This window comes from Mauremys mutica, chromosome 3 (genome assembly GCF_020497125.1).
Source record: "Mauremys mutica isolate MM-2020 ecotype Southern chromosome 3, ASM2049712v1, whole genome shotgun sequence".
NCBI lineage: Eukaryota > Metazoa > Chordata > Testudines > Geoemydidae > Mauremys > Mauremys mutica.
The window spans coordinates 69412193-69439836 of record NC_059074.1 but is presented as its reverse complement, the minus strand read 5'-3'; the positions used below and the strand labels follow the sequence as shown (position 1 = coordinate 69439836).

Genomic DNA, 27644 nt, shown 5'->3' with positions numbered 1-27644 from the left:
GAGTAGAAGTAAGGTGGTGGTATTACCAGTGTATATGTCATTAGAGAGACCATTACTGGAATTTTATATTCTGTTCTGGTGTGAACAATTCAAAAAGGATGTTGACAAACTGGAAAGGGTTCAGAAAAGAGCTACAAGAATGATCTGAGGTCTGGAAAGCCTGCCTTACAGTGAGAGGCTAAAGAAGCTCAATCTATTTAGCTTAATAAAGCTGTTGACATCCAGTATATTTTTTGATCGGAAACAGAAAACCTTCCTGAATACTTCTTTTTCTTGGGTTCCTCAAGCAGCCTAGCCCATAAAAGAGAGCCACCTACTCTATAGCCAGCTCTGACTCCCACATTAAGTATAACTACATCAGAGAGATGCTGAACTTGAAATCTGTCTTTAGACTGAAACACTTTATTCTGTTTTCAGAGGCAAACTTGGCACACACCCAAAGCAAAGTATTGACTACAAGATATGTGCAACTGTATACACTTCTGGTATGACCTCATATATTCCTATCTCTAGCACTATCTGTTCTCTTTAGAAATCTGGGGCAGGAATTAATCATTTTATTCCAAGCTGCAAGTCAACTTGCCTCCTGGCTGGGTTCCCAGTCCATCTCCATTTTGTTCCTGGGCTGCAGCCAGTAGGCTTTTATTTGAGATATTGTTTCCCTAATTCCTATCCTCGTGTCCTACCATAAATCTATGTCAGAAATGCTGCCCTCCTCCCCCAAAACGCTTATTCTTTTATTCACTTCTAATAGCATCTAGTGTAAACAAACATTTGAATTTTTGTATCTAAAATATATTACAAACACAGATAATCTTTATACAGAAACAAGAGTTTGAAATGAATATTTTGCCTCAGCCAGTATTAGAATGAGAACCATTCAGAATACCCTATCTCACCATGTAAAATCCAAGAGTTCTTTTTAAATGACATGCTATCACACATCAGATATGAAGACAGGGATATAGTTTAATTGGTAGATGAACAAGACTGGTCTCTAGTTGAAGGATTAGCGTCAAACAATTGCATGTATCTTAAACACAGTTAATTCTAATAATGCTGTATATCTTTTCCACATAGCCCAATACTAAAACGAAGCCCTGACATCACCAAATCACCGCTAACCAAGTCAGAACAACTTCTGAGAATAGATGACCATGATTTCAGCATGAGACCAGGTTTTGGAGGTATGAAAACCCATGCATCTGATTCCTATTTTTTGGAGTATCTTTTCTGTAAGAAATACTGTACAGAACAGTGTCTCACTGGTGAGTGGATTGACAAGAGAGAGATTGGAAAGAACTGTTCGTTGGGAAAGACCATCTTTGTTTCTGTTCTGAATTTACAGCACAGCACATTCTCCTGACTGAGGGGGCTTACAACAACATGGTCTTCCTCCTAGGATCACCAAATAACTTTCAGCAAAACCATGAGAATGTAGATAGAGGCATCATTTATGGATTTTAAACTCCTCGTATTGAGCTGAACCTTTGACTGGTAAAAATATATCCAGGATCAGTTAACATTTATTTCTAAAGTTATATCTCACTATGACAATGTTTGTGTGTAATCAACTAATGTACAATACTTGCTGACCTTGTCTCTTATTATAAACTAAGAGAATATTTAGACTACTTTGTGTTAATGTTTTGCTCACAGTCTTGCAGTCATATGCGACAGCAAACCAAGCTTTTAGAGCAAAGGATTAAGGAGAACGTGCTTTCTTATGACCCGCTGGATTAAAGAATGTTGTAATTTATCTACCCTTCCTGGCTGACAGATGGTCATTCAAATCCAGGATACCATTATACATTCTGATAGGAGAAGCGTTTATTACCAAATGCTTGATATACACAATACCAGTATGTTCAGTTCATTTTAAAATGTCTGCAGTTTCAGGACAGTCCATTAATATTGCCATTATTTATTATAATAAATATCTTGTACTGTAATTGCCAAAGTTATACAGTGGCTGGCCAAAGTCTGGAGGAGGAAGAGGAAGTACAGCAGTAAATCTATAGAAGAGTCTGTGTGTGCATTTAACACATCCTTATTAAATGCTAGACATCTAAAAAACAGAAGTGTTTGGTACTAGCTGGCATGTCTGTTAGCAGTCTGAGATGAGAAGGCAAGTAATGACATATGGAAAAATCCACTCACTCGTAGAGGTAGCCCATCCCTAAATTTGCCACTACCCAAACAATACCTATTCTGTGTATTAACAGAATGCTCTCCTGGGCTGTCAGACTGGCAGCACGTAGCACAAAGAAATAAAAAAAAAACAAAACCCTTCAAACATACAGAATAAGCACACCATCCCCCTGCATGTGGGCAGATGTGCACTGCACAGAGCCCCATTGAAGTCAGTGGAGCGCCACATGGGTGCAGGGGGTCCACTCATTTGGTTCTGACTGCATGATTAGGGCCTAAAGAGCGCACAATCAACTAGATCCACAAAGAGAAACAGCTTAACCGTTTCTTACCATCTTCACGGAGGATTCATTTTACCCAGGCCTCCTGCCTGTGGAACTCCCATTGACTGGCGCAGGAGTTGTGCGTGCAGCTATATTGCCGGATAAAACTCTGCCTGGTTTTATCTTGTACCCGAAGGATGCCATTTTCAGTTTATCAAGGGCCATAAATATTTGGTATGTTGAAGCGGTTCCAACAGTCAGTACTACATGTATTTACTCTTTGAATAAGTGGCAATCTTTAAGGGTAGCATTGTCCTAAGCATCAGCAACTAAAAGGATCTTAAGGGGAGGCCTGTGGGCACTCATTGCCTTTCAAAAAAGGGTATAAGTGACCACAAAGGATTGGGAATGGACAGTGGTTAAGGGCATAAGTGTCAACCGGGCATTTTCAGCGGTGTCCCATGCATGCAGCTAGCGGCTGTTGCTCTAGTGCCATAACAAGCTAATTGCGGTAGCTGGGCAAGAGGAGAGTATGGGACAGGCTTCTGGGAGCATGGAAGGGAAGCAGGGATGTGGTTTTGGTTTGAAGGGGATCTCAACCAATGAAGGGCTGCTGCACAGCTGCATAGCACTGTCCTGGTTTTGCCTCAGGGCCAGCTCTGTTATCCAGTGGGATAATGGTCCAAATATAGCCTTCTGCTGCCCTAAAATCCTTCAGAAGAAATGACAGAAATTGGCCCAATAAAAGGTATTACCTGAGTCACCTTGTCTTGCTCAGATCCTGGCACCCACACGGCTGCTACAACACTGCAAAGTCTGGCAATGCAGTTTGTTTTTCACTGTTTGAAAGAAGAAGCTTTTCCTTTGCAGGTCAGGGACAAGTTGTAAAGAGATAATTAGTTTTTCCTTCACAGATTAACTGTCTAATTTATTGTCTAGTTCATAATTCATACAGTATTAATTACATTATGAAACAGCACTATCATCAACATAGTATTAACCACTGGGTGAGATTACAAATAATTTTCTGTCAGTTACAATTTGATTATGGAGCTGAGACATAATGTAACAGGAAAGGTTCCACAGCATTTGTGTGGGAAGTTAATAAAACATAATTCAGTACTACCCAGACGTTTAATTGTCTCATGATAAATTAACTCTGCTTTCTGGAGAGAACTATGCTCTGGACTAAAAGAGAACACCAAGTGCTAGGGCAGGGGCGGGCAAACATTTTGGCATGAGGGCCACATCAGATTTCTGAAATTGTATGGTGGGCCGGTTAGGGGAGGCTGTGCCTCCCCAAACAGCCCAGCCCCCAATCCCTTTCTGACCCCCCTGGCCTCTCACCCCCTGAATGACCCCCGGGACCCCTGCCCCATCCAACCACCCCTTCTCCCTGACTGCCCCCCACTACTCCATCCAACTCCCCCTCTCCTTCCTGATTGCTCCCCGGGACTCCTGCCCCCATTCAACCCCCCTGTTACCACCCTCTGACCACCCCGACCCCTATCCACACCCCTGCCCCCTGACCACCACCCCGAACTCCCCTGCCCTCTATCCAGCCCCCCTGCTCCCTGCCCCCTTATCACACTGCCTGGATCACTGGTGGCTGGCGGCGCTACCGCTGTGCCGCCCAGAGCACCATGACAGGCAGCCACACCACCCGACTGGAGCCAGCCACGCCACCATGCAGCACAGAGCAACAGGTCAGGCTGTGGCTCTGCAGCTGCGCTGCCGGGCAAGAGCTTGCATCCCCACCGCCCAGAGCATTTCGCTGCCTACGCAGTGAGCTGAGGCTGTGGGGGAGGGGGAACAGCAGGGGAGGGGTCTGGGGCTAGCCTCCCAAGCCAAGAGCTCAGGGGCCAGGCAGGAGGGTCCCACGGGCCGAATGTGGCCCACGGGCCGTAGTTTGCCCACCTCTGTGCTAGGGCAATGAGTGAAATAGATACAAAAAAGAAGGTGATGTTTACACAATAATAGGGATACATTATAATAATAATATTTTGCATTACTGTAGCATTTGCCATTTGAGTAGCTCAACTGCTTTATAAACATTAATGTTCAAAGGCCTGGTCTAAAACCCAGTAAAGTCATTGAGAGTCTTTCCACTGATTGTAATGGGCTTTGGATCAAGCCCAAAGTCCCCCAACATGCCTGTGAGGAGGGTAGAGACCATCGTCATTTTGAACTAGCAGTGATGAGGTAGGGGAACAAATTTCATCACTTCCACTCCTGGGCTTCACCTTCTCAACCATCCTTCATCTTCTAATCATGCCATAGAATTATCTGATAGCAACAGAAGTTTCTGAGAGGGTGAAATAGGTAACATTTTTGAGAGAGTGATGGAAAGTAAGAGTCTAGCTTCTGACTTTCATTGGCAGTTAAGAAAAAGAAGCAGCATCTTGCAGTAGGTCAGTTTTTACTGCTTGACTTTTAAATGCACTCAGTTTCCTAGTGAGTGTCACAGGACTGAATCTCAGCTCCTGATGGGCTCCTAAAGTATAGCAGACTCTTGTCAGATGGTTTGGAGGAGGTGACATCCATACACGAATGGAGATTGCGCAGTCTTGACCCCTGTCTTTCCACAGTCAGGCTCCAAGCAACACCAACGCTTCTCAATAAAGCAGGAATAGGAGAGGAATGATTCAAAGCAGACTTAAGATATGTCTTCTACATCAGAGGTTCTCAAACTATGGTCCGTGGACCACCAGTGGTCCGCGAGCTCTATTCAGGTGGTCCGCGGATAGTTCCCTGTAAGGTGCGTGCCTGGGCAGCAGCACACAAGAGAATGAAGGGCCACCCATCTAATTAGTGGAGCTGCACAGGCATGGTTCCACTAATTAGGTGCCTGCACCCTTGAGAAGATGCACATGTAAGGTGAGGTGGTGGCCTTGGGGGGAATAGGGGGTAGTGGGAGGGGGACAGTGGGGTGAGAAGAGGGGGTGGGGGGAATTTAGGATGTGCAGGGCTGTGGTGGCCAGAGAAAGAAGCGACTTTCCCCAGCTCCAGGGCTGCGGCTGCCGGGGAGAGACCCCCCTCCTTCCCAGCCTCAGCTCTGTGGCCGCTGTGGTGGAAGAGACCCCCCTCCCCAACTCCTTCCCAGCCCCAGCTCGGGGGCTGCTGTGGCGGGAGAGAGAGGGCACATCCATGGCATTAGAAAGGTAAGACTACTGATATTAAAATATGAGTTGTGTGCTTTTATTTGTAGAACAAAAAAATGTTAATTATTAAGAGTTTTTTTATATAACGCTTTTATCCAAAGCGCTTTACCATAGTTAGCTAATGGTACAAACAACATTTGGGAAGATCAGTAAGTGGTCTGCTGAGACTCTCAGCAATTTTCAAGTTGTCCTCAAAAAAAGAAGTTTGAGAACCACTGTTCTACACTTTAACCACTACAGCAGCATAGCTGCAGCTGCACCATTGTAGCACTTCAGTGTAGACACTCGTTACAGTGAGAGGTTCTTATCCCATCACTGTAGTTAATCCACTTCCCTGAGAGCTGGTAGCTAGGGAAATGGGGTCGACCTAAGATTCACAACTTCAGCTACGCGAATAGCGTAGCTGAAGTCGGCGTATCTTAGGTCAATTTACCTGGCCGTGAGGATGGCGGTGAGTTGACCGCTGCCACTCTCCCATCAACTCTGCTTCCACCTCTTGCCATGGTGGAGTTCCGGAGTCGACGGCAGAGCGATCAGGGATCGATTTTATTGCGTCTACACTAGACGCGATAAATCAATCCCCGATAGATCGATCACTACCCACCAATCCGGAGGGTAGTGTAGACGTACCCTCAGGAATGTGGATTTTTCATACCTCTGAACAATGTAGCTGGGCAGACCTAGCTTTTTAAGTATAGACCTGGCTTTAGTGGGGGTCAAAGATCTGGCTCTGTGTTCTGTATCTTATAGTTTGCAATACATCAGCAATTAAATGATGTTTGCAAACCTGAGGCTTTTTGCTGTTCAAAGGGCCTATACACTGTACACAGTTAACATATCCAAATGTTTAAACTAAAAAATACTATTGTTCATTGTGGGTGGGGGAAACCTCATAGGAATTACCATACTAATCAGACCAAGGTTCCATCTAGTCCTATGTTCCGTCTCTGACAGTGCTCAGTATCAGATGCTTCAGAAACCCCATTGTGGACAATTATGGAACAATATGCATGTGTGTTTAATAAAGGTTAGTGGACTAGTTCCATTTTTCAAATATATAAATATTATCATGCATTTACCGAAAATCATCCTATCATATTGAATTTTCTCCTGTGTAGTACATGGGATAGACCTTACCAGGTGGCATGTATTTTAGAATTACTTATGGTTGTGATGTCTTTTTGTTTGTTTGATTGATTTTTGTCATCTTGGGGTTTTTTCCGGGGGTGGGGGGGAATTGGTTGGTTGGTTTTTGCATATTTTAAATAAATTGTAAACTGCTCTGTTGCAATATAAAATATTAATGATTGTTTTAAGGAGTCACTAATCTAAAGTAATCTGCTAGCGGATGACTGAGTAATGGATCAGTCTAAATACTGTTATAATGAGCATTTTGGTATGAATTCCAGTCTCTTACAGTGGTTTACTGTGATTTCTATTCCAGAGAAAACAGACATTTTCCTCTATCCTTTTGAGTGCATTTTAGCCTCCAGGGTTATTTTTTTAAATTCTTTTCTTTTTTTGCAGGCCCTGCAATTCCTGTGGGAGTAGATGTACAAGTTGAGAGTCTGGATAGTATTTCAGAGGTGGATATGGTAAGTGTCTGTCTGACAACTTAGGTAAATGATCTCAAACTACTGTTCCACCACTGTAATGTCAGGCAGAACAGAAGAAGAAGGAATGACTGCTAAGATTATATGCTCTTTTCTGTAGAACATTTGTTATTCTCGAGAACAATACTGTGCTCCCCCGAAAACAAAGATTTTGGTTGCTATGTGAAAGTGCTTCTTAATAAGTGATGGAGGTTGGTGATTAGAAACTGCTAACAGAAACCATAAGTATGTCAGCTTTATAGCACAGCTTTATAGCACAGCATGAGAACTGAAACACCTGCAATTTCAATGCTACCACATGAGGCAGGTCATCCATTAGGAAAGGGATCTGAATAGAAAGAGCATGTGTGAAGATGCAGCTTATCTAGAATCTGCCTTCTGTGGAGGTGAAATTCACCTAAGCCGAGGGTCAACAGGAGACCTGTGCCCCATTTTGGTGCCTCTTAATTATTTAAAATAAACCTTAAGTAGGAGGTAAGTGACACACAGGACCTGTGCTGTCTGGCTGCATAGGGTTTAATTTTACTCTAGTCTCTGTACCTTTGAATTCCTACCCACTTCCCACAGGGAGTTAATTTAATTCTGCACTTTTTAAAGCTTTACAGAATTGGTCCAGTAGAAGATATTACCTCACCCACCTTATCTCACACATCTATCTCATGATTTTTGAAGCAAATCTCAGGGTTTTTGAGGGCCTAACTTAATTTTTGAATGCTTGGGATTGGCAATGCTGCCACTTCTCCTGACACTGCCCTCCTCCCAAATTCATTGGTTCTCTAGTAAGATGGAAAGACTGTCCTTTCTAAACATCAATATCCGCAGTATGACATTTGATGACAGACTAATGTATAACATCAGAGTCCCTGACATGGTCTATATGCATTGTATGTGGTCCCATGACACCACAGTAGACAACATCATGGTCAGGGGTGAAAGTAAAGCCAAAGACTTACCGGTACAGGGGCAGGCTCCGGCCCCTGGAAGGGACGGGGCTTTGGGCGGAAGGGACGGGGCTGGGAGTGAACATCTCCCCAGCCAGCCCTTCCATGTTGCTTGGCCCACGCCACCTGGGGCTCCAGCAGCGATTTAAAGGGCCCAGGGCATCCTTTTAAATCACCAGCCCCAAGGCAGCTGCTCCTTTTGCCCCCCCCCCATTGGTGGCTGGAGGGGCGCAAAAGGGGCAGCACTTTAAAGTCAGCTGGGTGTGGCCTGGTACTGGTGGCAACTTTTTACCGTAAGCCGTATTGGCCCGAACCAGTTTACTTTCACCCCTGATCATGTTACATTCATGTTACATATATATATATATATATATATATATATATATATATATATATATATATATATATATATATATATATATATATATATATAAAAAGAACATTGCAAGAACATTGTTTTATAATTAGACATCAATTTGAGTTTGCACTAGATTTATGCCATGGAAGACAAATAAATTAAGTTTTATTTCTCTCCTGAATTCAGATTTTTTTTTTTTACTATAAAGTGGCAAAAAAAGAAGACATTTTGAAATGCTTTAGGATGTCACAATTCAGAAGCTTTGTCCAATTCACTTCAAATTGCATAGGAAAATACCCTACATTGGGCCCTGATTTGGAGACTAATTTGGCTTTGTTGTGAGTTTGTTTCATTTGGGAGGGTTTGGGGCAGGGGGAGGGTGTCAGTCAAAATCAGGCTGTAACACTGGTCTACAATTTTTGAGAAGTCGTCTGCTTCAGAGATAAAATGTGCTATTTATTATGTATTTTGATGTGCTGAATTCAAATATGACAATTAAAACAACTGATTGGCTACTGTTTCTAAGATATTTAAGTTTTTACATTTTATGTCTATGTATATTGTGTAGATAGTAGAGTTTTAATCATAAATTGTAAACCTAGGTCTTTTCATGTGTTTATGGTTGCTTTACATGATGATAATTCATCTGTCCTGTTTATGTAACACTTTAAAAATCAGCAAAAGGGTTATATAAATAAAATTTATTATGAAACAAAAGGCAAAAAACTATTATGTACATAGTTTAGTCCTATTCAGTGTCTACTCGGCGCTTCTTGGCTTGTCTCTTGTATTCATTAAATGGAGCATCTCTTGTCACTGTCCAGCAATAGTCTGCAAGCATTGATGGGCTCCATTTGCCCTGATAGCGTTTCTCCATTGTTGCAATGTCCTGGTGAAATCGCTCGCCGTGCTCGTCGCTCACTGCTCCGCAGTTCGGTGGAAAAAAATCTAGATGAGAGTGCAAAAAATGTATCTTTAGTGACATGTTGCAACCAAGGCTTTTGTATGCCTTGAGGAGGTTTTCCACCAACAACCTGTAGTTGTCTGCCTTGTTGTTTCGGAGAAAATTTATTGCCACTAACTGGAAGGCTTTCCATGCCATCTTTTCCTTGCCACGCAGTGCATGGTCAAATGCATCATCTCGAAGAAGTTCACGAATCTGAGGACCAACAAAGACACCTTCCTTTATCTTAGCTTCACTTAACCTTGGAAATTTTCCACGGAGGTACTTGAAAGCTGCTTGTGTTTTGTCAATGGCCTTGACAAAGTTCTTCATCAGACCCAGCTTGATGTGTAAGGGTGGTAACAAAATCTTCCTTGATTCAACAAGTGGTGGATGCTGAACACTTTTCCTCCCAGGCTCCAATGACTGTCGGAGTGGCCAATCTTTCTTTGATGTAGTGGGAATCTCTTGCACGACTATCCCATTCGCAGAGAAAACAGCAGTACTTTGTGTACCCAGTCTGCAGACCAAGCAAGAGAGCAACAACCTTCAAATCGCCACAAAGCTGCCACTGATGTTGGTCATAGTTTATGCACCTCAAAAGTTGTTTAATGTTGTCATAGGTTTCCTTCATATGGACTGCATGACCAACTGGAATTGATGGCAAAACATTGCCATTATGCAGTAAAACAGCTTTAAGACTCGTCTTCGATGAATCAATGAACAGTCTCCACTCATCTGGATCGTGAACGATGTTGAGGGCTGCCATCACACCATCGATGTTGTTGCAGGCGACAAGATCACCTTCCATGAAGAAGAATAGGACAAGATCCTTTTGACGGTCACGGAACATGGAAACCGTAACATCACCTGCCAGGAGATTCCACTGCTGTAGTCTGGAGCCCAACAGCTCTGCCTTACTCTTGTGTAGTTCCAAATCCCTGGCAAGGTCATTCAGTTCACCTTGTGTTATGAGGTGTGGTTCAGAGGAGGAGGATGGGAGAAAATGTGGGTCCTGTGACATTGATGGTTCAGGACCAGAAGTTTCATCCTCTTCCTCGTCTGACTCAAGTGAGAATGATTCTGGTGCATCAGGAACCGGCAGTCCTTCTCCGTGGGGTACTGGGCGTATAGCTGATGGAATGTTTGGATAATGCACAGTCCACTTTTTCTTCTTTGACACACCTTTCCCAACTGGAGGCACCATGCAGAAGTAACAATTGCTGGTATGATCTGTTGGCTCTCTCCAAATCATTGGCACTGCAAAAGGCATAGATTTCCTTTTCCTGTTCAACCACTGGCGAAGATTTGTTGCACAAGTGTTGCAGCATATGTGTGGGGCCCAACTCTTGTCCTGATCTCCAATTTTGCAGCCAAAATAAAGGTAATAGGCTTTCTTAACCATAGTAGTTATACTGCGCTTTTGTGATGCAAAAGTCACTTCACCACAAACTTAGCAGAAGTTATCTGCACTGTTCACACAAGTACGAGGCATCTCTGCTCACTTTGGCTAAACAGAAATGTGTCCCTTTGCAAAATCAAACACTGACAAATAAGAGAGCACGACACTGTATGATTTCTAGAGCTGATATAGGGCAATTTGTTCAGCAGAGTGATGTAAGCTTCATTATGATTGTATCATCCATGACTTCTAGGAATAACATGATGCAATTCATATCATGTATGACGCAATACCAGCTTCAGATTGCATCATTCATTGTTTTGCCTAAAAAGCAAGTACTGTCCAAACCCAGTCATAGATTTATTCATAGATCCAGTCAAAGATGTATTTTAGTCATTTCTGGTTTAAATTGAGATCCCTTCCCTTTATAACTCACTTATCCTCTGTTATTCCCAAGTCAAGGGTCGTATATACTGACCCAATAGCATATGTTGAAAACTAGAGCCAATCAACAATTTTAAGCATCATTTTCATTCTCAGTGACCCAGAATTAGTAAAGTTTGACAACATTTATTTCAGAAGCATTTTGGCTGTAGAGCAGTGAATAAAACTTAGAAACTCAGTTGCATCCATAACTGCAGAGCATCACTCCATAACAATTAATACATGATATTTTGCAGCATCTACAAATGTATCCATTTATGCAAAAAACTTGGGGAATTAGCTCCTGTCTGAAAAATGAACATCTTTTAATACATTATTGCTAAAATGAGATCTGAGCCTTATTAAGGGTCAAAGAAAAAATGTTGTCTTAGATCCATTTTCTTAAAGCATATATAGGAAAAAGACCTAAACTATAGCTTCTTAGATGAGAATGGACCAAAAGATGAAGGAAGAGCTACAGGGTTATGAGGGACAGGAATGTCAAATTGAAGTATTGTGTGTAAAACATTTCATAAGCTATAGTGGTCCTCAGTTTAACTTAATAGCATAAGAAACAATTAATAAGCTCTATTGGAGTTACTAAAATAAAACAGATTAAAAACAGGTTTTGATGTTACAAAATAACCCAACAATTCTGGGATAAAATCCAAACAATTAAAAAAAATCCAGCTTTTTTGACTATGTGTCTCAGCTGTCAATTCACTTTTATCAGATGTCCACAAGCCAACAGAGTTTCCCTCAATACAATAGGGTACTATATATTGCCTCATAAAATAGTGCTGGCTTGTTCTTAACCCACAAAGGACCTACTGCCACATACAGAGTCGCTTTTCAGGCACACTTTTATTTTGCAAACATAAGCAAAGCATAAAAACAGTGCCACCCTAGGCCATAGCTCCCAGGGGATTTTCCCTTTTGCATCTTCCAGTTCTACCTACCTCAGGTGCTACTGCAAGATTCTTCTGTGTTTGGTTAACAGGGCTTTCTCCTCAGCAGGTTCCCACAGCCTCCCCTCCCAGGGGACTGTGACAGCTTCTTCTGGGGGACCCAGACCCCAACCACCATTATCCTCTTCAGCCACCATCCATTCCTTACTGACTGCCTGGCTCTATACAGACCCAGGTGGTGCCCTTCCCTTTTAATTGGCCAAACTGGGACAGCTGTTCTAGCACAGGGGTTCTGGACCTGCCATCTAAAGGGGCCAGCCACCCTGCAACATATTTGGTTTCACAGTAAAACCCTGATCCTGAAAACCTTTATTCACATGCCTAACTTTAGGTAACTGAGTAGTCCGGTGGAGGTCAGTGAGGCTGCTCACTTGCTAAAAATTAAACACAATATAAGCACTTTTGGGCTCAAGGTTGTGAAGGATATAACTGAACCAAAAAAGATGGAACACATCTCAGATCTAGCAGAAGTTCCATCTTTTGAAAAGGTAGCACATAATGCAACAAATAAAATAGAAACCAACTGAAATGTATTAAATATTTTGGATGTTTTTCTACATTTTCAAAAATATTGATTAAATTACAACACAGAATACAAAGTGCACAGTGCTCACTTTATATTATTTTTCTTACAAATATTTGCACTGTAAAAATGATAAACAAAAGAAACAGTATTTTTCAATTCACCTCATACAAATACCGTAATACAATCTCTTAATTGTGAAAGTGCAACTTACAAATGTAGAATTTTTTTTGTTACGTAACTGCACTCAAAAACAAAACATTGTAAAACTTTAGAGCCTACAAATCCACTCAGTCCTACTTCTTATTCAGCCAGTCCCTAAGACAAACAAGTTTGTTACATTTACAGGCGATAATGCTGCCGGCTTCTTATTTACAATGTCACCTGAAAGTGAGAACAGGTGTTCGCATGGCACTTTTGTAGCCAGCATTGCAAAGTATTTACATGCCAGATATGCTAAACATTCGTATGCCCCTTCATGCTTCGGCCACCATTCCAGAGGACATGCTTCCATGCTGATAACGCTTGTTAAAAAAATAATGTGTTAATTAAATTTTGACTGAAGTCCTTGGGGGTGCATCGTATGTCTCCTGCTCTGTTTTACCCGCAGTCTGCCATATATTTCATGTTATAGCAGCCTCGAATGATGACTCAGCACATGTTGTTGGTTTTAAGAACACTTTCACTGCAGATTTGACAAAACGCAAAGAAGGTACCAGTGTGAGATTTCTAGAGATAGCTACAGCACTCAACCCAAGACTTAAGAATCTGAAGTGCCTTCCAAAATCTGAGAGGGATGAGATGTGGAGCATGCTTTCAGAAGTCTTAAAAGAGCAACACTCTGATGTGGAAACTACAGAACCCGAACCACCAAAAGAGAAAATCAATCTTCTGCTGGGGGTATCTGACTCAGATGATGAAAGTTAACATGCGTCGGTCTGCATTGCTTTGGATTGTTATCGAGCAGAACCTGTCATCAGCATGTACACATGTCCTCTGCAATGGTGGCTGTTTTACATTGTTTTATTTTTGAATGCAGTTATTTTTTGTACATAATTCTATATTTATAAGTTCAACTTTCATTATAAAGAGACTGCACTACAGTACTTGTATGAGGTGAATTGAAAAATACTATTTCTTTTGTTTTTTACAGCACAAATAGTTGTAATCAAACATAAATATAAAGTGAGCACTGTACACTTTGTATTCTGTGTTGTAATTGAAATCAATATATTTGAAAATGTACAAAACATCCAAAAATATTTAAGTAAATGGTATCTATTACTGTTTAACTGCGCAATTAATCGCGATTAATTTTTTTTCAATTGCTTGACAGCCCTAATAGAAACACTTCCCACACTAGGTTGTAGTCTTTTAAGTCTAGAGAAGTAGAAATGTTACAAAAAAACAGAAGACCAACAAATTCCACAATTTTGGCCAGTTCCTCATCTGGGGCAAATCAGTGTTGGCAACTTACACTAGCTCAGGGTCTGTCCTCCTATATATTTTTTTAATCTTAAAATGAAAGTGAGGAAATATGTCCAACAAAATAATTGGAGGCCCTAAAATTGTGGACTCTACAATGTTTTACACACATGAAAGTTCTCTCATCTTGCAGCTAAGTCATGTTTTGGAGGGTTTCTGCTTTGCACGTTTCAAAAAGACAGTGACAATTTTCCTCATGCATAGGATCCCATCTGCAGCCTGCCTGCACAGGGCTCTGCATCAGACTGCACATTCTCTTTGCACAGCCTTTTGTTTTTAGATTTGCCCGTCTCTTGATGAAATTTAGAAAAGGCTCCCACATTTCACTGCCCTCTCCCAGTTTATTCTCAGCACAGGCTGATAGCTCAGACTGCAGTCCTGTGCATGGGAGCTACTCCACTGGCTGGACGCATGAAGAGCCATTGCAAGAGTAAGAATGGAAGGTGGGTGGTTTCTAGGAGCCACCTGCTGCTTTTTCTTATCAGCCACAGAAATGCGAGGTGGAAAGAGGGAGGATCTAGAGTCATGTAGCTTTCTCCACCTCACTGCCTTCACCTTCCATCAGTGGATTAGTGTGTCTACTCTCTAGAGGGCTACCCTACACACTGAGAAACACTGTGTAAGTATAAGAGTATATATTTTATAAATGGATTTTCCATTTGGAGAGTCTTTGGTTTCTGAACTACGTAAGTCCCCTCACTCTAATGAAAAATGGACCACAGTTAATCAGTCTTCAGGAGTAAAAGGAGAGCAAGTGACTTCAGTGGGGCAGGATTGGGTGCTGAACTTGTAGTTCATAAAGGAGAAAGGAATTCCTGAAAATAAACACAGCTGGAGTACTGTGTCCAGATCTGGGCATCACATTTTAAGAAAGATGTAGACAAATTGGAGAAAGTCCCGAGGAGGGCAACAAAAATGAAAAAAGATTTAGAAAATCTGCCCTATGAGGAAAAGTTAAAAAATAGGGCATGTTTAGTCATGAGAAAAAAAGACTGAGGGAGAAACTTGATAACACTTCAAATATACTAAGGAGTGTTAATAAAGAGGAGGGTGATCAACTGTTCTCCGTATCCACTGATCGCAGAATAAGATGTAATGGACTTAATCTGAAGCAAGGGAGATTTAGGTTAGATGTTGGGAAAAACTCGTCTAACTATTAGGTTAGTTAAGTATTGGAATAGGCTTCCAAGGGAGGTTGTGCACTCCCCATCCTTGGAGGCTTTTAAGAATAGGTTAGACCAGGACTTGGCAACCTTTCAGAAGTGGTGTGCTGAGTCTTCATTTATTCACTTTAATTTAAAGTTTCACGTGCCAGTAATACATTTTAATGTTTTTTAGAAGGTCTCTCTCTATAAGTCTATATATTATATAACTAAACTAATGTTGTATTGTAAAATAAACAAGGTTTTCAAAATGTTTAAGAAGCTTCATTTAAAATTAAATTAAAATGTTGATCTTACACCGCCGGCCTGCTCAGCCCGCTGCTGGTCTTGGGTTCTGTTCACCTAGGGTGGCAATGGGATGAGCGGGACCTGTGGCCGGGACCCTGGCTGGCAAGGGTCAAGCAGCCAGAACCCCAGACCAGCAGCAGAGCGGGAGGGATAGCTCAGTGGTTTGAGCATTGGCCTGCTAAACCCAAGGTTGTGAGCCCAATCCTTGAAGGGACCACTTAGGGATCTGGGGCAAAAATCAGTACTTGGCCCTGCTAGTGAAGGCAGGGGGCTGGACTCAATGACCTTTCAAGGTCCCTTCCAGTTCTAGGAGACAGGTTTATCTCTAGTTATTATAGCAGGCTGGGCAGCTCAGCCCACTGCCACTCAGGGGTTCCATCCACTGCCTCCTGCCCAGGGCCGCCCAGAGGATTCCGGGGGCCCGGGGTCTTCGGCGGTGGGGGGCCCTTCTGTTCCGGGACCCGCCGCCGAAGTGCCCTGAAGACCCGCGGCGGGGCTCCCCCCCGCCGCCAAACTGCAGCCCAGTCTTCGGCGGTAATTCGGCGGAGGGGGGCCCCGCCGCGGGTCTTCGGGGCACTTCGGTGGCGGGTCCCAGAACGGAAGGGCCCCCCGCCACCGAATTACCGCCGAAGACCGAGCTGAACTCCAGCGGCGGGTCCCGCTTCGTCTTCGGCGATAAATCGCCAGCGGGGGGTCCTTCCGCCCCGGAGCGGAAGGACCCCCCGCCGGCGAAGACCGGGAGCAGAAGAAGCTCCTGCGCCCAGCCCCGCAAGAGTTTTCCGGGCCCCCCGGAGCGAGTGAGGGACCCCGCTCCAGGGGCCCCGAAATACTTTGGTGGGGGCCCCTGTGGGGCTCGGGGCCTGGGGCAAATTGCCCCTCTTGCCCCCCTCTGGGCGGCCCTGCTCCTGCCAGCCGGGATCCCAGCTGCCGACCCCGCTCAGCCCGCTGTCAGTCTGGGGTCCCGGCCCTGCCCACATACAGTGAGTACCTACCTTCTCCCTAGTTTTAGCCCATTCTCTTCCTCTCTCTGCACTGAGCTGAGGGTGGGAGTGCACTGAGCACAGGGCTGGGGGTGTAGGGTCTGGCCAGGAGCTGGAATGAGGGAGGGGCTCAGGGTTGTGGCAGGAGGTTTGGGTGTGGAGCGCTTACCTGGGGCAGCTCCCATTTGGTTTGAGAGGTGCAGGTGGGAATGTGGGGGGGGAGGTGCAGGAGCTCCTGTTTGGTGCTAAGGGTGGGGGTGGGGATGTCGGGGGTGCAAGAGTCAGGGTGTGGGGGATGCATGGGGTGTTGGGGGGCTGGGTGTGTGGGGGGGTGCAGGAGTCAGGGCAGAGGGCTGGGGGCATATGAGGGGGGTGCAGGTATCAGGGAAGGAGGGGCTGCATATGTGTGTGGGTGCCAGAGTCAGGGCTGGGGTCATGGGGGGGTGAAGGAGTCAAGCAGAGGGCTGTGGGGGGGGGGTCAGGGCAGAGGGCTGGGGTGTGTGCGGGGGGGTCAGGGCAGGGGGCTGGAGGGGATATGCCCCTATTTCACTCCCTCCTTCCCCAAGGCCCTGTCCCTGCTTCTTCTGTGCCTCTGCTGGGAGCAGTGAGCACGCTGACTCCACTCCTCCCCGACCCCCCTCCCTCGCAAGGGCCATAGCTGATCGGCCAGCAGGGAGGGAGGGACAGAGAGGCGGAGGAGGGGCAGGAACCCAGTACACTATGGGAAGAGGCAGGGGAGCCAGCAGGACCAAGCTTCTGCCCCCTGCCCCTGCGGGGGGGAGCGGAGGGCGGAGAAGAGTGGGCTGGGCTGAGCAGGATTTTTAATGGCACGCTTCTGCCTGCTGGAGTCCCGGCAGGCAGCATCGTGCCATTAAAAATCGGCTCGCGTGCCATCTTTGGCATGTGTGCCATAGGTTGCCCACCCCTGGGTTAGACAAACACCTGTCAGGGATGGTCTCAGTGCAGGAGCTGGCCTAGATAACCTCTCAAGGTCCCTTCCAGCCCTACATGTCTGTGATTCTATAATTATTCCCATTTAAATTAGGTTGTATATATTTATATACTGTTGGTGCTAAATGTAGTGAAATGTTCCTCACAAAGAATAAATCATAATGTGAAACCTATTTCTTTTGTTGGTTACTTTCAGGACTTCACCATGACCCTTTATCTGAGACACTACTGGAAAGATGAAAGACTGTCCTTCCCAAGCACCAACAACCAAAGCATGACATTTGATGGCAGGCTAGTGAAAAAAATTTGGGTTCCTGACATGTTCTTTGTACATTCCAAGCGTTCCTTTATCCATGACACCACCACTGACAACGTCATGCTACGGGTCCAGCCAGATGGGAAGGTACTTTATAGCCTCAGGTAAAGTTGCAGTCACAATGTTAGTTATTAGTGAAATGAGAGTGAAAGGGATTAAATTGATTCCTGTATTTTATTGTGTAAAGCTTACACACACACACACACACACACACACACACACACAAATGAACCGATAAACCACTGAACATCACAATAAAGCATTTAAAAATATATCCATTATAATCTCATAAAGCATTAATGTGTATGGAGAGGCAGAGTGGTTTAGTAATGTAAAAACAGGACTGAGAGTCAGGATTTGAACTCTGTTCACAACACTATTGCCACTAACTTGGTGGCCTTAGGTGTTCGCCACGTATTGCCCTTCCCCCCAATCAGTGCCGTTGCGCCATAACCTGTCTCTCCTGTGCATGCAGTCTATTGAGAGCTGCCTCTCTCTACAGCCCCTCCAGCAGCCAATCTCCCCTATTGCAGTGGGTCTCAATCAGGGGTCGAAGGCCCCCTGGAGGGGGCGGGGGCATGACCAGGTTTCAGGAGGTCCACCAAGCAGCGCTGGCAGACTTGCTGGGGCTCAGGGCAGAAAGCCAGAGACCCACCGCATGGGGATGAAGCCTGGGGCCGCGGGCCCTGCCACCCAGGTCTAAAGCCAAAGCCTGAGCAACTTAGCTTTGCGGTGCCCCGGGCAATTGCTCTGCTTGCTATCCCCTAATGCTGGTCCTGGCTTTTATATGCAGAAAAACAGTTGTTATGGTACACATGGGCCGTGGAGTTTTTATAGCATGTTGGGGGGACCTCAAAAAGAAAAAAGGTTGAGAACCCCTGCACCCCTTGGATCTCTACCAGTTCTGGGGCCTTTTTGGCCCACCCACGCCTATGGATGGTGGGGAGCAGGATTTGGCTCATAGAATTCTATATAGGAACTTCCCCAGAACAGTTGATTGTGTTAGTTTAAGAACAGCTATACTGGGTCAGACCAATGGTCAGTATAGCCCAATACCTTGTCTTCTGACAGTGGCTGGTGCCAGATCTTCAGAGGGAATGAACAAAACAGGGCAGTTTCTCAAGTGATCTGTCTCCTGTCATCCAGTCCCAGCTTCTGGCAGTCAGAGGTTTAGGGACGCCCAGACCATAGGGTTGCATCCCTGACCATCCTACCCTCCATGAGCTTATCTAATTATTTTTTTAGCCCAGTTATACTTTTGGCCTTTACAGCATCCCCTGGCAATGAGTTCCACAGGCAGACTGTGCACTGTGTGAAGTAGTACTTCCTTATGTTTGTTTTAAACCTGTTGCATATTAGTTTCATTGGGTGCAGGGCCGGCTCTACAGTTTTTGCCGCCCCAAGCAGGGCGCTGAACTGCCGCCGCGGGTGGCAGGGACAGTCCGTGTGCCCTTAGGGTGGCAGGCGCATTTCCGCGGTGGTGGCAATTCGGCGGCAGCTTCTATGTTTAGCCGAAGCCGCCCCGGACAGCTAAACATAGAAGCTGCCGTGGAATTGCCGCCACCGCGGAAACGAGCCTGCCGCCCTCAGGGCACACGGACTGCCCCCGCCGTCCGGGGCGGCAATTCGGTGCGCTGCTTGGGAGCAAAACAACAGGGACTGCCGCCCCTTGCAGATTGCCGCCCCAAGCACCAGCTTGGAATGCTGGTGCCTTGAGCCGGCCCTAATTGGGTGACACCTGTTTTTTGTGTTACGTGAAGGTGTAAATAACACTTTTTCTCCACACCATTCACAGTCTTATAGTCCTATATCATACACCCCTTAGTCACTTCTTTTCCAGACTAAACTGTCCCAGTCTTTTTAATCTCTCCTCATGTAGAAGCTGTTCCATATCCTTAATTGTTTTTGTTGCCCTTCTCTGTACTTTTTCCAATTCTAATATATAGTTTTTCGGAGATAGGGTGAGCAAACCTGCATAATAATGTCATTAAAATATTTTGTGTCTTATTATCTATCCTTTTCCTAATGGCTCTTAACATTCTGTTAGCTTTCTTGACTGCCACTGCACTGAGCAGATGTTTTCAGAGAACAATCCACAATGACTTCAAAATCTCTTTCTTGAGTGGTAACGGCTAATTTAGACCCCATCATTTTGTATGTATAGTTGGAATTATGTTTTCCAACGTGCATTACTCTGCATTTATCAACATTGAATTTCACCTGCCAGTTTCTTGCCCAGTCACCCAGTTTTGTGAGATCCCTTAGTAACTCTTCACAGTCAGCTTTGAACTTAACTATCTTGCACATTATATGTCATCTTGATCAATTGGTCCATCAGCCCTCACAGAGAGAGCGCCAATCACATGTCATTCATGTTGTTCTATCCAGTCCTTCAGCCATCTGCTGGCCATGCATCTGATCACTAGGCCATGAACTCTGTAACCAGGGTATATAGGTACAAAAGGGCCTGGCTCCCACTAACTTAAGATTATAGTTGGAGCAACTCAAATATGACACTTACTTAGACATTAATAATAATTGCATCAGAATAGAATAGAATGTGAATAAAAATTCCTGAAAATAATTATGATAATCTAGCCTTGAAAAGACAAAGATTGGTAGTTCAAAATCTCTTTTTCCCAGCAATAATCACAGCCTGAAAAAATTTCCTACATGAAACAGAAGTCTGAATAATGGACCTAAGATACCTGACCATCAGTAAATCTGAGGATAGTATTGTGAGGGTTCCCCCTGGAGTGCCAACTGGAACTGGGGTAACTGCTGAGCCCTCTGAATCACCAGTCTGGGCTCCCTCTCACATTGTGCTGCTGTGACAAGCTGCAGACCCGCTCCTGGTCCTACACTTCCACCAGCATTCACATAGGCAGGGACACACCCAGCTGCAGTTACATGCAGGCTCTCTGACCAGCCACTGCATGAACCAACAATAGAGAGGCTACAACCAAGATAACCACGATCTCCCCAGTCACAAACCCCCACTCTAGAATATAAACAAAATTATATGATTTTGTGCTGCACAGGAAACTGTATTGCATAAGCTCATAGAGTTCGGCCTTCCCTCAATGTGAAAAGGAAATGCAACAGCCCCCTGAACTAAGATTCCCAAGCACTTCACTCCAAACATACTGGTTTAGATTAAAACATCAAATAAAATTATTAACCACAAAAGATAGATTAACTACAAAAGCAGATTACCTAGTGTCGAAGAAAAACTAATAAGGCTTGCCACCTGGGCAAAAATACATGGCCATTCACTTAACACATAATCCAATCCCCTTTGGGGGTCTACCCAGAGACCCACCCATTTGTCTGCTGACACTTAAACAGAAAAGAAAATTACACAGAGAGCAGAGAAAATTACAGTCTAAGCCAGATTTTTCCACTTCTAGTACATTGTCCGTCACGGGGGGGGGCGGGACAGAATTATCTCAATACAACCTCAGAGCTTCATCGCACACATGGCTTCCACCCTGAGGAATTACGAACGAGAAGTTCAGTTCCGCCCACACACCTAACGCCCAAATGAACAGAGCAGAAAAACCAACAGTAACCGGTTAAACAGAACAGAGCTAAAACTAGATAGTGCACCAAAACCAGATAGTGTTTCCTTATTCTATTAGGGCTCACCTTTAATCATACAATCCTTATCATATAATACCAAACAATACCAAACACAGCAAACATAAAATAACAAGGGTAAAACAGATATATGGTGTAAATTCTGCAGGGCTCCCCAATTCTCTATTGCTCACCAAACTGTGACAAATTTCTGTTACCAATTATCCCTTATGTCAGGTGATCAAACTGACATAGCATATAATCAAATTGTAAAGCTTCATTAAAAATAATAAAACAACAATGGAGAGTGTTGGGAACACTCCCACATCACTCAGGAAAAATATGAATGCCCCAAGCCTTAAACCACTTTAATACTCACACATGTCTCACTGGGAAGTTAAGCTTTGCAAATATAATTCCAACTCTGTAACTTGTAGTGCCTTTGGTTTGCCTGTCTCTATTTTCCACAAGCAGCTGGGGCTGAAAGCAGTTTTCTTTGCACTTAGCATAGTCCGCACTAATTCATGACCTTGAACACAAAACAACTTCTCCTTTATCTCAGGGCTAAGCCGAATTTCAAATTAACCCGTTCCTAGACAAATTGCTCACACTGTGACAGAGGTTTTTCTTTGTGATTAAAGCTCCACTGAGATATATGATCTTATCTAGATTGAAGGTACCTTCTAATGGGTATTGTTTAAATGAATTTTCACGCGTGTACAGATTCCAATCATTTAAATACCTGCAGGTTTTAGGACCATAATGTACGTACATGTAATATGCTGGGGCACCCTTAGGGGGTAAGGTGGAATATTTAGACAGTCCCTTACCCATTTTCCACTCACACAGGAGAGACTCACAAGGAAAGGGGAGGGAAGATGGGTTCACACACTCCTAGACCCAGGCAGCTTCCTCGCCGGACAATGCCTGGCCGAGTCAGCCCACCGTGGGTCGGATCTCCTAAAGATCCACTAGTTACCGGGCTAGCCCGGTAACAGCCACTCACACTGGTGTACACACACACACACCAAGGCCTCTTTTTCTTCCTTTTTCTTTTTCTTTTTAACCCTTTTTCAACCTTTTTATCTCTTTTTTTTTTTTTAACCATGATGCATCTTTACCTGGTCCGGACCATTACCATGAGGCGGTATGACAACCCCTCCTGAGGCGGTAAAAACCCCTCAGCACCGGTGCATTCTAATGCATTTACCTATGCATTACCTTATGCATTACCTTATGCATTTCCTTGGCCAACTCAGCAGTTCCCAGTACTGCTATAAACTAACCTTATTGGGGCCTCTCCCCAATACCACTTTGCATCTGATCCTGCTGCACAGTCAATAAGTTCAGATGGCGTGAGCCCAACAGAGACAGACGTCCTCACGGAAAGTCCTCCTCCGATACCCCAATAGAGATTTCAAAAGGTCTCATACCTCTCATGTGGCGCCATGGGGTTCGAAGGGGAATGATCCGTAGTAGTTGTCTGTGGGTCCGTGGGCGTTGCCATCCCAGACGAGCCCCCAAATTGTCGAAGAAAAACTAAGTTCTCGCTTTTTGTTTGGGTGCAGCAAAACCAAATACTTTATTATTTCTCCAGTAATTACAATGGAGGGAGAGAGTGCCATAGGACACAGGGTCCTGGACAGGTCTCTCAACTGGTAAACAATTACATCAAGCCTTTATACCGTTGTTTCAGACAATTTCTAGCAATAATACAGACAGTAAAAAGCAACAACTACATTTTGTTTATACATAAGCTTTCCTGCTATCTTACTAGAAAAAGCAAGACTGCACATTGCAAGGTCGTAATACTTTCACACAGTTCACTCTGTCTTACATTATCTTGCTTCTACAAATCTCACGTCATAAGGGTCACAGTATGGCCTGACTCTTGCTAACTAACATTCATTAAGATCTCTTCAAACCTTGTTAATTATTTACTGGCTTCCACACTAGTAAATGGAAACTAAGCTTAACATACTCGAAAGATAGGATTTGAATTAATAATCTCTCACCCTGACTGATGATACAGGCAGGTTGCAGATTCTTATGGCACAAGTTACACTGGTTTTGCAGCTTGGAATCCCCAGGTTTTTCATACACGGACCAGAAATCCCTTTAGCCTAGGTCCGGCACTTCCTCCAGTTTAGTTTAGTTCCTCAGGTGTTTCCAGGAGTGCTCTTGTGTGGGGACTGAAGAACAACAGATGATGTCATTCTCTGCCTTACATAGCTTTAGCATATGGCGGGCACTCAGTCCCAAACACAGTTTGTGGAAAAACGTGGACAACCCAAGATGGAGTCCAGAGTCATGTGGCGTCACATGCTCTGGCATACCTTGCTGAGTCATAGCAACCACTACTTTTGGGCTGTCTGGAACATTCACAGGAAGGTTACGTTCTTCCAGAGTCCATTGTCTTTACTGATGTGTCATCAGCACTGTCTGGCTTCTTCATTGTTGTACCAGAAAGGCTAAATGTGGGTGTCACCCAGAATAAGCACATTTGAAATACAGATACATAGTCAATATTCCTAGCTTTAGATACAAAATTGATACATGCATACAGATAGGATAATCATATTCAGCAAATCATAACTTTTCCAATGACACCTCACATGACCCATTTTGTACAAAATGCATCATAATTATGCCATAATCATATCACTCTGAAGAATATGGGGTGCAGTGTTACAGATATAACTCCTGATTTATTTTATTTTATTTTATTTTTTGTACATTGAGATAGAATCAGTGACATAATCAAGCGAATGAGTAGCATTCAGCAGTCTCTGACAGAGCCAATAATCAGTACTTCTGTCTTTCCTGGCTTCAGCTTCAGGATGTTATGGGACAGATATTGCCAAATGACCTATAAAGAACTGGTCAGAGATAAAATTGCTGTAGGATACTCTGAAGTAAGAATAATGTGAATAGGTGAGTATCATCTGTATAGCTATGCAAGTGCAAATTATATCTCTCTGAAGGACATTACATTAAAAAGAAGCAGAATCTGACAAATACTAGTTCTATGAGACTGCCATGAAGTAGCATGATGACAGATGTAATTTAAACCATGACAGGTTTGACATTCTGGGGTGCAGTCCAGACCAGTGAGGGTCTCTGTTACCCCTGCTATGCAACCTTGGGTGCCTCAATGTTTCTCTCTTCTAGCTTCCAACTTGGGTTGCTCACAATCAGCCTGCCAGCATGCAGGTCACATCCTGAGAATCTGTGTGTAGCCACAGCCCTGGTCCAGCAACTCTGGCCTCAGCAGCCTGTCAGCAACACACCAGCCACACTCTGGCTTTCACCAGCCTTGGTTACTATTTGCCAGTGGTGCAAGTACAAATAATTTCTTGCTGGTACGCTGCACTCATGGGAGGGACACAAACGGGGGACACATGACCTCCCTCACATGACCCCACCATGTGACTCCTCCCCACACCACCCCAGCCTGGGCCCCCGTGCTCTCCTCATGATTCACATCATCCCATGTCACCTTGTGGGGGGGGGCTCTGTCCTCCTCCTGCTGCGCTGGAGACTTCTGCTGTACAGATCCCAGGCAGGAGGACACAGGAGACACAGCTGCATGGGGGCAGGGCTGGGAGCGGTACAGCCACGCTGGAGGAGCTGCCGGCATGGGGCCGCTGAGTGGCCCCACGTTCTGGTCCTTTCCTCCCTGTGGTTCCTGGGAGATCAAGGCTCTCCGGAACCGCAGCGGCAAAAGGAGTAGAAGAATGTGGGGTTGCCTGGCAGCCCCATGTTCTGCTCCTTTGCCCACGGCAGTTCACAGGAGAGCCCTCTGGCTGAGGCCTCTCCCAGGAACCACATCAGGGAAAGGAGCAGAACCTCCAGCCCTGCCCCTTGCCCTTCCACAGAGCTGTGTCTCCTCCATCTTTACAGCAGCCCCACTGGACGGCGGGGCTGGGGGCAGTACAGCCACACCAGAAGAGCTATCAGCATTGTGCTCCTTTCCCCACTGCGGTTCCCAGTGGGGAAAGGAGCAGAACACCGGCAGCTCCTCTGGCGACTGTACCGCCCCCACCCCCCAGCCCTGTTCTCTGAGGGGGCTACTGTACAGACAAAGGAGATGCAGCTCCGTGTAAGGGCTGGGGGTGGGGCTAGGGGCGGGCTCCTTGTCTGTCTTTCCGGTATGCCGTACCAGCTATAAATATCTTACTGCTATGGTGTACCGGACCGTACCACTGTACTTGCACCACTGCTATTTGCAGGGTGAACTCAACACTCTCCGAGGCCCAGATTTCCTCCCCAAAACATGTGTTTTGCACTGTCCAGCCCTCTCCCGGACATTGCTCCTCTAAGGTGATCAGTACTCAACAGCTTGCCACCTTAAATGGAGTTACCCAAACAATTCACAACACTGGTTAAACTTTGATTAAAGACAAAACAAGTTTACTTAACCACAAAGAGATTACTTGTGCTCACAAGCTATGAGCCATTAAAGTCAGAAATGGTTACAAGAAATATAAAGACACGATGCTTCCTAAACTTAACCAACTAGACTTGGTTCAAGATGAAGTTCTTACTACATGTTTTCAGTACATTGCTGACCAAACTCTTAGGCTAGGATCTGCTTTCCAAAGTCTATAGACTGTTTATTTTATCTTCTTAGGTGGAAAAGAGAGGTGGATAGGGAGAGATAACTTGGGGTTGTTTTGTCCCTCACTCGTATAATGCAGTCACCCTTTGAAATACGTTTTCCTGCGAGTGACCCCTAGATAAAGTTCTTTCCAACTGAGAGCAAGGAGACATGGAATCTGTTGTCAGAAGGAGACTTCATGCTGTTTCTTTTCACCTGTGTATGCTCAAATGCAGATTTTCTTAGTTTTCTTTCTTCCTCTTCTCACTCTCTGAGGATTCTGTTTACTGCTTATATGCAAATTGAGGTAAACACACACCCATTTGTTTAAGACAGACCTGCCTGACCAGTTTGACCGTATCGGGGTTATGTCAGTTTGAACATGTGCCTTTAACATCATACAGTGGGATTTTTTAACTTTACACATAATGTTTCTACATAGGTTTCAACATGATATTATTGATAGTGAGCTATTGGTTTTCAAATGATACCTCACAAGCTATATTTTGTACAAAGATTATTACAGTAGTATGTAGAGTGTGAATACAGGTGTGCATTCTGTCACGCCAGGTTATCCAGCTGCTCTAACTATGGATGTTAAACTAACAAAGGAAATGCCAAAAGTCCTGAGAAACCCAAAGAGACTAAAAATTACAATGCTTACATTGGCAGCCATGGGTAAATCAATATCCACCCTCAGTAATGCAGTTTGTATTGTGGTGAGTGCTAGAGTTTGACTGGGATTTTTCAGACATGCCAAAATGTACTAGATACATGTGTAATTGATTATTAATATTTTTTTCAATGCCTTTGGCAGAAAACATAATTTGAAAACTGATGAAAATTTGAAAGCTCCCCTACTGTCAAAAATGTTTCTCCACTTGCCAGAGCAGGCAAGAATAGGATGCAAAGAACATGTTGTGTTTCTGTATCACTTAGTAATACCTGGCATAGACACTTGAGAAAAAGTCCCATGTCAATGAGAGGTTTGGCTGGCTAAAGAGTACAGAATCTGAGTTTAAGAATATTTGAGACACTTCAATCTCACCACACATAAATTCACAAGGTTTAGTTATAACCACCCTACACAAAAATAGTATTACACCTTTTAAATGGCAAACTAAATAGTAAAATGTATTATTATTATTGTTTCAAGTAGCACCGACAACATGCTGGGCACTTTATAAACACTGAAGAAAGGAATTTAATACTATTAAAATTTAAAGCACTGTAAAATATTTTGTTTAGCGATTAGTCTGAATTTATACCACATATTCAAACTCAGGTTCTGAATTCTCTGGTTCTGAACATCTTATCTCTATACTGCGTCAAAACAAAATCCCAGATCCACACACTCCCAAATTAGGTGGTTTTAAATCCAGACCTCAGTTCAATCAGAACTTTCCCAGATTTCGTAGTGTTTGGATTTGGTCCATTATTATGGAGGTGACTAAGCAACTCCATAGGTAAGGTTGTATTGAGATTTGCACTTTGAGCAGGACTAGAAGGGGAGAAGGACAAGAGGGCTGAGTTGAG

The 27644-nt window shown here is 44.2% G+C and overlaps 1 protein-coding gene across 3 annotated transcripts in view; it reads left to right on the top strand.

Moving 5' to 3' along the window:
• LOC123367571 (gamma-aminobutyric acid receptor subunit rho-1) overlaps positions 1-27644 on the top strand; it is an 86428-nt gene that overhangs the window by 38290 nt on the left and 20494 nt on the right. For all 3 annotated transcript variants that reach the window (XM_045011893.1, XM_045011892.1, XM_045011894.1), the window contains 3 exons: positions 1081-1187; positions 7103-7170; positions 17810-18033. In XM_045011893.1, the coding sequence (XP_044867828.1) occupies positions 1081-1187; positions 7103-7170; positions 17810-18033 (399 nt within the window). The remainder of the gene's footprint in view (positions 1-1080; positions 1188-7102; positions 7171-17809; positions 18034-27644) is intronic.